At 34.2% G+C, this 12,358-nt stretch overlaps 1 protein-coding gene across 1 annotated transcript; it reads left to right on the top strand.

Annotated features, from left to right (window-relative positions):
• Nucleotides 1–461: 461 nt before the first annotated feature.
• Nucleotides 462–11,510, top strand: LOC120346015 (uncharacterized). Its single transcript, XM_039415647.2, has 6 exons — nt 462–538; nt 1,146–1,295; nt 1,969–2,127; nt 3,025–3,132; nt 5,516–5,582; nt 10,234–11,510. Exons 1-6 carry the CDS (start codon nt 469–471, stop codon nt 10,244–10,246), a joined length of 567 nt encoding a protein of 188 aa, XP_039271581.2. The 5' UTR covers nt 462–468; the 3' UTR covers nt 10,247–11,510.
• Nucleotides 11,511–12,358: the final 848 nt, after the last annotated feature.

Here is a 12,358-nt window from a genome sequence, read left to right as displayed (position 1 = left end):
ACTGAGAATAAACGTATTTCCTTACCCACAACAACGTTAAACCACGTTGTTTGGTGTGTTTTCAAGTAATATCTGCGCGAAAGAATATACTTTCAGGCGACATTACAAAACCAAACACGATGAAATATACCGAAAATACCACGGTATTTCTCGGGAGGCAATTTTAAAATAACTAAGGGCTTTATATAGTTTCATTGAAAAACTGATTAGAACGATAAACTCTCATTCTTAAAGATATAAATTTGCGGCCCTTCACCCTCGCAACTTTGGACCACCCTGATATGAGGCATATCATACAAATTTAATCGATGACATACTGTATATATCGCTAATAATGATATACCATTCCTGGCGATTATTTTCCAAATTAGGAACCGCGTGACTATAAATCCCTCAGGCGCCAATTCGTTCAATAAAAATCCCACACAAAACATTCTATCTGAATATACATTCAGGTCAGGTCTTAGAATGAAGATGGATTATATAATTTCTGTGATGTTTATTACTGTCGCAGGACTCGCAACAATTTCAATTGCAGGTATAAGCTAGTGGTGAAACTTAATCCATTTGAGTTGTTTTTTCTAGCGTGAAGGGGATTTTATTAATTAAAGAAAATTGTGATGACCGAAAAGTACAGTATCGCGAGAATCACTGATGCTGAAAATTATCAGTGTCGCGGAGTGTGGGGCATTTTAAAATTTGCACCTTATATATATAGCATATTTCATTTCCAAACAGAAACTAGAGTATTAGCAATTCAAAAATGAAACTATAGCTGTATTTAAGCTGATTATAAAAACATAAACCATCAATATCCGCTCTCTCTCTCTCTCTCTTTTTAATATCTATATAAATATAACTTTCAATGTTCTGAATAAATGGCGAAGAAAATATGGAGCGCTTACGATATAAACTCCTGTGAATCTTCTAAAGAATTTTTCTTTCTTATTTAAAAATAATAATGTACAAAAAATAAATGATAAAGGACCACTGTTCTTTAGATTGTTTGATCACCCTTCAATATTATGCAATACAGAGTCTGCGATACAGAATTAGAAACTGTATTCATAACACAAATATAATATATATCGCATCACTAAATATTATATTATCAAGTTTATATCATAGTTTTATTTTTATTTTAGATACTAACATCGCAACTTCAGATTTGGGTTTGACTAAGAATATTACTTCTGATCAAAATTCGTCAAATACGAATATTACGTACAATACCGTGGAAGACATTGCTGCCAGAATCACTTTGCCGGTCAAAACATCGATTGATTCTAATAAAGGTATATGTAGGATACAATAGTTTTCATGGTACAAGTTTCAGCCACTGTAAAATGCCGTCACTAATTTTGATCATTTGTTTCGGAATTTTGTTATAAAGTGTAGATTGATTAGTCAGACTATCTCAGTTTGCTATTGAGTTAATGGAAAATTGTTTTGGAGTTTTCCTGACATCATTTTGTGTTTTGAAAGGCTTTTTTATGACTTACTCAAAAATATGAAACTATTCCCCATCTTAGAATGTAAGTCCGTATTGACATGCCAACTGTGAACGTGCTCAAGTTAGCATTATGTTTCCGTAACACTATTTTACTATTCATTTGGGCAATCCTATACTAATGATATTATATAGTACTTTTGTTCAAATATCTAAAAAGGGAGATAGGTGTCCATAAATTTAAAAGAATTATTACATAGTGAAATGATGAGATATTGCAAAATTAGGAATTTCAATTTAATAGGCAAAAAACATAGGAAAGGTTGGACCCTATGATTTAGCAAATTGTGCGAAGTAAATTTTTTAAATTTAAATACACACGTGAACAATTTTTATTATACAAGTCTGCAGTAAGACTGGCTAATAAAACGATTGGCTGGCTGACTGACTAAAAAGATTTATGAGGATTTCAAAAAAAATTGAAAAAAAAACAACTTTACAAGTTTCTTCTATTTCAGGAAATACTGTCCCCCCAAGAGCCTTGGGTTTAAGTATGGACATCACTTCTAGTATGATTTACTCTACTGTGTCGTCGAATAGCACTAACATTACAAAATATATATCGGAAGTGACTGCAAGCACTGCATCGACAAGAAACCCAGTGATTCCTAATAAAGGTATGTGGCACAAAGAGACTGATGATAAATTTGGTAAATTGTTGTTGTTATTTTTGCGGTTGTTGGATTTTGAAAAATTATTTCGCCCATATAATGGAAAAAAATATTCACGATAATCGTGAAGAATACAGTGGTGAAAATAAAACGAACGTATGAAAATGCAATATTACATTTCTGCCGTTTTTTGTTTCGCAAATTATTCTGGTAAATTCATATATTATTATTGTTGGTGTGATCCATACATAAGATCGTTTAGAACTTATTGTTAGCTTCGTTGGGGTGCTGTCTGAAGTTTTATCTGGGTTTTTAGTACTATTAATCGACACGGTATTGCGAAACATCGGTTTTTAAAGCCAAGCTAATCGTTTGCATGTGAATTTCGAAATATAAAATATACTTGCATTCATATATTTAATTAATATTAGTATTTCAAGAAAAGACATATATCTACTAAATTAACGTTTGTCCAATTTTTGCTGAATATTTTCCAATCTTAGAGGAACATTGTTTTTCATTTAAATGCCTAATGACATCACATTAATGCATTTACTCACTAGTAAACTCTTGTATTAAATTGATCAAAACCTAAATAATTGACCCTTCCCTTCTTGTCAACACCGAAATACTTTTATTTGTTTTGTTTTTTGCCATACAAAAAATCAAACAACTTGTCACATATACTAATGGGCTATCACATGATGTTTGTATTTTATTTGCAAAATGCAATCTACGTCAACTTTCACATATCATTCCCTACATACTGCAGATTACCATATCAAAACATATCAATTGTGAATACATTCCCTAACATGAAATCGTAAGTATATTATATATAAAAGTAAGAAACTATGCGTAATATATAAAATGTGATATTAACTAGATGAATTTTTTTCTTAGTGTCGAAAATCCCGAAAAACAAAAGAGACGTAGTAAGAGGATGCCCATATTATTGTTTAGTGAATAAAAAAACTCGTAAAATGCGCAACTGCTATGATGAAATTACACGTATGTATGATAAGTGTAACTTTATGTAATAAACAATGTTTTTAAATATGTACGAATGATGTTTTCATTTTTTTTAATTTTTGTACTCTAACTTTGTTGAAATGAAGTTTTTATTATCGATAAGTTTTGAAATAATTCAATCACTGTAAAAAAACGTTGAAGAATTTTTCGAAATTTTTTCAATCAGGTATATACGACACATGACTAGACACAATTAGAAATAGATTATAGATTAACGTATTCAGTATCCAAATTGCAGTATTGTAGTTACTAACATTTATTACTAACATGTAGCTACTAACATTTATTTGCTTAATTTATCATTTTAAAAGTTTGTGAGCTGAGGTCTTATGAAGGAACGGAAAGATTGTCTATACCAGGGGCGTACCCAATAGTCTTTTCAAAAAAGCTTGGGGTTCAAAAAAATGAGAATAAAAAAATATACCTTGCAGCGACTTCTAAAACAGGCGCCGCGATTATGCCATCAGTTAAAATTGTCTTTTCAAATAAATTTTGAGCGGATAGTGATTTATCTGTTACGTAAAATATTCAATCACTTCAGCCGAAGTGAGCATTTAAACTGTCTTGGCATAATAATTTAATTTTGTTCGCCTTACCGTCGACCTACTGTAAAATAAAAGCATTACTGCTCTAAAAAAAACTGTGGCAATCTGCGGACACAAAATACGAGATTCCCTACCGGGTTATGAATAGATTAAATTCGGATTTTTGTGACCTTGGGATTTGTCAAATACGAACTATTCTTTCAGCACTAACTGCCACATAAGATTATTTTTGAGATATCGCTGTTGGAAAAATCCCAGGGTCTGCGTTAAAATTCCGAAGAGTACAATTCGCAAATGCGCGAAGTATTCGAAAATGTCTTGCTTAATAAATTTTAATATATATGTTCAATATAACCTGCTTTTGCGTTGACCAAAAATATAAAAGCACATTATCACTCTGAAATGCCGCCGTCATAAAAATGTGTGGCAATGTGTCCGATTATATCTAGTTTCGACTCGTATTTGTAGGGACAATCAAATTGAGTTTCGGTATTTCGGGAAGAACTCGTATTATTAGCAGTAAATCGGGTTCAACTCAGATTTGTTGAATTAGGACAAAACCAGTTGGTCATAACAATTCTTAGTTGTTGTGCGTAATTCGCGTCGCAGGCCGTAGCCCGGGGACAAAACACATTGTTTTGATCGGACAATAGAGATTAAAGCTCATGCCGTGCTTGATAGTACATTAAATTAGGGACTCAAAGTATTATACGGGCTTGTCCATGGGAAACGTCCGATGGGATGGGGTGGGACAGCACACATTTGTATTTCCCATGAGAGACCAAAACCCTATGATTTTTGAGGAAATGATGGTAAAACAATTTGTTATGGACTTCGTGTCCATCTATTTGAGCATAGCTCTCTTGTTAATTATAAAGAGCAAAATATATTCAGCATTAACAATATACTCCGTGAAAGAGCTGATGGACACACGTATAATATTTATGAATATAAAGTTAACAAAGTCCGTAAATTTTGTTGTTTTGCATGTCTCTTCGTGCATGTAGTTCTATTTAGTAGACGCTAAACCTAAATTTAACAATTTTTATTGAATTTTATTCCAATGGGAATCCCATGGGATGGGGACAGGCATAATTACTATATGGGATGAGAATGGGACAGGAAAATATGTCCCATGGACAAGCCTGGTATTATATATAAGCACGTCATAGTTTGTATTAAAGAATAAGTTGGGGAGAGTCAAGAGGCCGAAAGTAACAGTATTTATCCGTAAGATACTGGAGAATTGTGACGATCAAGTTGACAATAAATTATCCATTGTGAGCTGGTGAATTCTGATATCTTTAAATTCGTTGTTCAATAATACTATAAAAAAGGCTATATATTTTCCGAAACGGTGAAATTTTCTACCAAGCATAATGTGTTCCGCAAGCACGCCAAATTTTGCGATTTACAATGCCCGAAAAGGCATTTTTAATCTGTCGCCGGCCTCCAAAACACTATGGTGTTTCCTTCTTTTTATTTTTATTGTTTCACAATGTCGCTTTTCAATCAAAAAATTTAATAACTCGATTTTTCACAACACGGCTCACAATTCTGTGCGAGAACCGATCAGTAATTATCGCCGTCCTCGTCGTTATCGTTTGACAAAATACAATCGCACGCATGATTAGCGACTTACATTTTCTTAAAATTGCAAACCCCAACTTGTTACGCCTCTGGTGTATTCAAATTCCAATATTTAATACAAATAGCGCTCAGTTGTTTATGTTTTCGAAACGAAATTATTTGTCTCTTATCTTAATGTTTATGGTTTGTATAACGAAGGTTCTTGAATCATCGTTACTTTATTGCAGGTCCCCAACAGATAAAGTGTCTAACGTGTCGTTACAAATGGGCGAGATGCAAAAAATACGACGTTATGTAAGTATGATTGAATATAAATTCATCGAAAGATAAATAATGTTAAATTAGTGTTTACAAAACAAAGTATATTTATTAAATATAACATAGTTTTTGAAAGATGATTGTACTGTTTGATCCCCAAACAGATTGATCAAAACAGATTTAACTTACGGATTTAACCCAGCACTCTATACTCAAAGTACACACGCTCGCAGCACACAAGATAAGACTGTATTCCCTCGACCAATCAACACGGAGTAACATAATACAAGGTTCCGTGTTACAGTGCACGCAAATTCGTATTCGGAACATTTTCAGACTGAGCAGCATCTGACAGATCAAATTTATCGTCAATAACAATAAGTGTACGTTCATGAAACTTTTTAACATGAGTTACGTTTTTCTTGTATTTCACCCCTTCAGGTGATTCTACAATTAAACTATTGCCTGTTTTATTTTTAACTAACACTTGATCTACTTCAATATCGTTTTCACAAGCTCTTCGCCTTTGATCAGCATATATCTTCCCCTTTCATCTCAGATTCATGATCTCTGATACCTTGATCATCTAATGAATATTGTTGAATTGCAGGAAGTTTGGTTCGAAGTTTGCGTTTGAACATCAACTCTGCTGGAGATGCACCAGTTGTTGCATGTACTGAGCTTCTATACATCAATAGATAGGTATTCAAACTTTTCTTCCAATTCTTGCCTTCAGCTTTCGCAATTTTCAATCTCTTCAATAGTGATCTGTTTTGCCTTTCTATTTCCCCATTTGCAGCAGGATAATATGGTGTTGTCTTCCTGTGCTGGATTCCATTTTCATTCAGGTATTCCGTTCAGTATTTATGCTATACGGATAACCATGTCTAGAAAACATATCTTGTAGACTTTCGATTAATTTCTCAGATGTTGTAGATTTCAAAATGGATATTTCATAATAACGGCTGTAATAATCAACACAAATATATTTTCTCCAGATGGTAAAGGACCTAGTATATCTGCAGCAACATCTACCCATGGACCATTTGGTAATTCAGTTCTCACCATCGGTTCAGGACATTCAGATTGTCCGGTCATTTGACATCCATAGCATGATTTACAATATTTCTCAGCATCATTGTTTATTCCTGGCCACCAAACTTTTGTTCTTAGATTTTGTTTCATAGCGACTATTTCAGGATGCCCTCAGGACAAATCGCTAAAACTCTCTTTCGCAGTGTTGTAGGAATTAGAATTCTAGTTACTACTCAAGAGTCATTTTTCAACAACACTCAACTCTTGTGTACTCTCAAGTAGTTTGTCAATTTTCCTTTCGGCCAGTTTTCGTTTTGCAAACATTCTCTTACTGAAGTCAATTCATTATCTTGGAATGATGCTCTTTCAATATCTCTGGTTGTTAATGCTCTTGGTGTTGCATGAATGGCAATGAATTTAACATATTCTTCAGTTTCATCTGACAATTTCTCGTTTCGTTCACCATTACTTTGGACTAGTCGAGACAATGTATCAGCAATATTTTTATGACCTGGTATATGCTCAACCTTATACATATATGGTATCATCCGTAGAACCCATCTCTCGATTCTCGCACTTGGTTCTGATTTGGTAGAATAGATGAATTCAAGCGGTTTATGGTCAGTCAACAGTTCAAACTCGATACCATAGAGATAGACATGAAATCTTTCGCATGTCCAAACTATTGCCAATGCTTCTTTCTCTGTCTGGGAATACCTTCTTTCCACATTAGTTAAACTTCGGCTTGCAAAGCAAATGACTCGTTTTTTTCCCTTTTTGCTCTCGCACCAACACACTTCCAAGTCCTACTGGACTGGCGTCAGTTAAAACTTGTGTTTTAGCATTTTTATCATAATATCCCAAAATGCTTGCATTTGACAGTCTTTGATTTAATGTTTCAAACGAGAGTTTTTGTTTTCGACCCCATCTGAACTTTTCTCCTTTTCGTGTTCTCTCTCAATGGTTCTGACAACGTTGCGAGGTCGGAAATATATCGTGCACAAAATTGAGCTAAACTAAGAAAACTTCGTATTTCGCTAGCATTTTCAGGTTCTCTTGCGCTTTTGATAGCTTCGACTTTCAATTTATCAGGACAAATACCTTTGCTTGTTACATACAACATGTCCCATAAATTCAATTCTGGGCATTCGGAATTGACATTTTTCTTTATTCAATGTGAGATTCAAATTTTGGATATGCATTAGAAGCTTTTCCAATTTTGCATCATGATCGGTTTCATTTACCCCATAAACAACTATATCATCGAGACTCCATCAAGTCCTTGTAATGCTTGTTGCAATATTCTCTGGTACTGTTCCGGAGCAGAACTGATACCGAATAAAAGACGTTTATATCTGTATAACCCTTTATGAGTGGCAAATGTAGTTATACCTCTCGAGTTAGGATGCAATTCAATTTGATGGTAAGCCCATTTAATGTCCAATTTTGAAAACAGTTTACCTTCCCCAGAGTCTTGTAATATTTCATCCACAGTAGGTATCGGATGTCTCTCTCGTATGATAGCACGATTAGCTAATAGCATATCAATACATAAACGAATATCTTTGCCATTCCGTTCCGGAGATATCACTGCCGGAGAAACCCAGGGAGTCGGACCATCTATTTTTTCAATAATATCCAAATTTTCTAGCTCATCGAGTTTGGCACTCACTTGGTCTCTCAAATTGTAGGGAATTCTACGAAACGGTTGGGCAATGGGTTTAACACTTTCATCGATAGGTAATTGCAATTGAAACCCTTTAAGTTTACCAAAACCTTCAAAACATTTAGAATATTTCCGCAAAATATTAGACTTCTGACTAACAGAATTAACATCAGGACCCATTTTCATTTTCAAAAGACCCAAATTTATAGATGCTTGTTAGCCTAATATTGGTTGGCCCTTGTTTTCGACAACAATAAATTCAATAAAATCAGCGGCTCCATTCTCAACCGAAACATGAGCTTGAAACACACCGGCTACATCTAATGGATAATCACTACCATAAGCAAAAAGATTTTTAGTAATTCGTCTCTGGTTAGAGCATTTTACATGGTTTTGTTTCAAATATTCCCAGGCTTTACGATCAATAATATTACAACTTGCACCAGAATCAATTATCATTGGTAAATCTACACCCCCAATAGTAACTACTATTTTTTCAGAATCAAATTTCGAAGAATTATACACATGAAAAGTAAATTTATCTTCAATTTTATTTACATTCTTGCGGCCTGATTGAAGTTTCGATTTGCAACATCTGGCAAAATGGCCAATTTTCTTGCACTTTCTGCATTCTTTTGCTCGTGCTGGACATATTAAATCTCTGGCAAGATGTCCCACATTACCAGATCTAAAACATGTCAGTTTTTCTTTTCTATTGGTAGAAAATGTATTTTGAACAGTCTTACTCTTATTTCCTTCTCGTAGAAAATGAATGGTCTCCGTCTCATCATGATGAATTACTTTTGCTTGCGACTCTGCAGCTTTCCATGACCTTGACTTCTCTTGTAATTGTTTTAGAGTTAGTTTTCCATCTTTTCCAAGCATAATTCGTCGTAACTCTTGGCTGGAACATTTTACAATAACCTGGTCTCCAATAAAATTCTATTTCCCCTTCGAATTCACAGGTTTCAGTTTTTTGCCATAATCTGGTTACATATTGATCGATTGTTTCACCTTCATTCTGTGACATTTGTCTGAAAACATGCCTTTCAAATACAACATTCGTCTGAGGTATGAAATATTCGTTCAGTTTTTCCACAGCTTCATTATAGTTGTCACCAGTATTTGTTAAAGTTTCGAATATTTCTTGAACTTGTGGACCCACATGGAACAAAAATGCAGCACGTTTTTGCGCTGGATTTTTTTATCGCTTTGCTCGCAATGAAACATTCGAAAGATCTCTTCCAACTCCGCCATCTTGAACCGACATTAGTAGGGTCGCCATTGCAGTCAAATATTGGTAAAGTATATTCTCTAATTTCATGGTTTGTATATGCCATTTCTTGAAAATATTCATATATACTTGTTCTACACGCTGTCCTTCATTATCCTCATCGCCAAATTGTACTGTTTGATCCCCAAACAGATTGATTAAAACAGATTCAACTTACGGATTTAACCCAGCACTCTATACTCAAAGCACACACGCTCGCCGCACACAAGATAAGACTGTATTCCCTCGACCAATCAACACGGAGTAACATAATACAAGGTGACGTACTAAGTAGTTGGAAATAAATGTAATTTTGCCCGAACAAAAATTTAACAAAACGATTGATATGTTCCCCTTGTGTCCAATAATACATTTTGAATATAGCAGCGGTTCTTAACCTGGGGGTCGCGCCCCCAGGGGCGTCAGAGATATTTAAGGTGCGCCGAATTGTATGGATCTAACCCAGCAATGTCACTGCACGATCGTTTATTGCTACAAGACGCCAGTTTTTCGAATGTTCACAAGATTAAAACATTGAACAAACATCATCGATAAATGCATGGGCAAACAAAAGCAAGTGAGTAGACGCGGAATGAATAAAGACACGTACGTTTAAGAAATCAGTAGAACGTAATAACTCAGTTGTCTAATAAGATGTTTGCAGAAGGTGTTATCACTAATTGTATATATTATCAATTTTTTTTTATATTAAGGTTCAGAAGTTAAAATCTTCATGTATATATTGAAAATGTCAATTGAAGAAGACGTCATAGTTTATTTTGGTGAACAATCTAGTGAATTCAACTTTGATGGACATCAGAACCGTCAACGAATTTCATGCGCATTTTGCACGTGTTGTTTATGATGTACACATATTTTTACGTTTCCATATACTATCAAATCTGTTACCTTTGCTACTACAAGTATAAAGGTTGCCGTTTTCAATAAATAACCAATCCAGAATTTTGAGTCTTCTGCCCTGCTAACACGTACCATAAACATACTGTGGCACACCCAATTCTATTAAATGCCAAAGCAACACTGTGTCTCTTTTTGGAGTACCCACGTTGAAGTATTGTAACTAAGGACTGACTAAGGAAAAAAAAATTGTAACTGTCTTCAATTGTGGGACAATGGTCTTATAATGATCCTCTAGGATAGGTAACTGTATATGAATTGTTCATCCCATTTATCAACGCAAAATCCCTGACTTTTCCAAGTAACCTGAACGAGTGAATGGAATATTCAACATAATATCGATCATCATTCCCCGTAGTAGCTTCGCTATTTTATCGCTGTTTTGTATTATTGATTTCATTCCTTGTAATATAAATATTTCAGGGATCCCAGAATGAAGTAATCACCATCCTTGCTCATGTAACTTGAAATTATGGGTCTGAATATTGGATGGAGTTTATAGCTTAAATGGCAGACATACAATCTGAAATGATAATGTCCTAAACAACGTCAAATCTGCAGTTTTTCATCTCATTGACGTCCCAAAATGTATACAATCGACATGTTCATTACACTATTAAGTTTATTTAAGTTTTTTTTTTAGTTGAGTTCCTCATTTTCAATTAGTTTGCGGGGTTTTTATTCATGTTTAGTTAGCTGAAGCAATCATGCCAACTTTTTGGACACGTAGTGGACATAACGATCGTTTCAATATTATGTTGTTGTTCTTGTTCTTGTTCTTTGACACGTTTTTAAAAAGTCGCTTTTCTCTTCGAATACTGGACCAATTGCTTCGAAATTTTCAGTGGTTAAAGATTAATTTTTTCGCTAGAAGGCTATTACTTTTATTTATTTCAAAATTTTGCGTGAATTCTATGAAATTTGATATTTCGTCTAAAATTTTGCTGTATTATTTTTTATCCATGGGAACACGGATTTTAGTCAGTGTCATGACTGGCTGTACGTTTTGATTCTGCAAAATTCTTGCTCCTGGAAATTCAGAACTTTTTTGAGGGTACCGGTAGCGTCAAAGGTATCGGTAAGGACTGATTCGCTCTGGTCTAACGTGTCCATATATTCGTGCGTAGCTCTCTTGTTTTTAAAATTATTATTCTTTCTTCGGAGTTGTGTTTTTTTTTTTTATATAATATGATATTAATAATGAACAGCTATATTTTTAGTTAAAGTTTCATTTTTTGTACAACGTTTTGTTCATGGAATCGATTTACTTGCTACTTGGATAACTACAATTGAAAATATGTCATTGAATATATTAATGGTGCTTGAGACTGTACAATGATTGATGCGTTTTTTAAATAACATATTATAGATACTATCCCAAAAACTTATGCTAATTTGATCATGAAATCGCCATGGTTCTGAGTGTTGTGTTCTACTTGTGGGATTCACTTCACACGCATAACATATTTGGTCAAGATCAGGAGTTAAATCTAATAACGACCAGGTATCAGCAAGCTCAGCAAGATCTCTTCCTCGTTGGTTGTTCTCCCGTCTCCCAACACGGAAATGACTTGAAGGAAGGAAATGACAGAAAACTTAATACAACTAAATACTTCAATGAAATTAACAGAACAGAAAAGACACAATGAAAATAACAAACACCAGGCACCACAAAGCCAGAAAAATATTATATACAAGAAAAATCTTAGCCCCTAAAATCCGCTACATTCCACCTAAGCACTGACAATCCTACTGACTAGCAATAAAATATCTAAACATACCTTATCAAAAACTAACACACTTGGTAACCTACTTTAAAGCTAGAAACTATTTAACAGACATAAAAAAGCCCTAAAATACACGAAATCCAACTGAAACAACCTCAGATGCATTGTCACAACTGGTAGCCTATCCTAACTG

This window comes from Styela clava, chromosome 8 (assembly GCF_964204865.1).
Source record: "Styela clava chromosome 8, kaStyClav1.hap1.2, whole genome shotgun sequence".
NCBI lineage: Eukaryota > Metazoa > Chordata > Ascidiacea > Stolidobranchia > Styelidae > Styela > Styela clava.
Note: the sequence above shows the minus strand (reverse complement) of the source record. Positions and strands in the feature narration are given on the sequence as shown.

What these genes read in the sequence shown, in the direction of transcription:
- LOC120346015 (XM_039415647.2), top strand. Translation starts at nt 469, where the DNA reads ATGAAGATGGATTATATAATTTCTGTGATGTTTATTACTGTCGCAGGA. An exon ending in CGCAACAATTTCAATTGCAG is followed by an intron (nt 539 to 1,145) that starts GTATAAGCTAGT and finishes TTTTTATTTTAG; the next exon opens with ATACTAACATCGCAACTTCA. An exon ending in ATCGATTGATTCTAATAAAG is followed by an intron (nt 1,296 to 1,968) that starts GTATATGTAGGA and finishes CTTCTATTTCAG; the next exon opens with GAAATACTGTCCCCCCAAGA.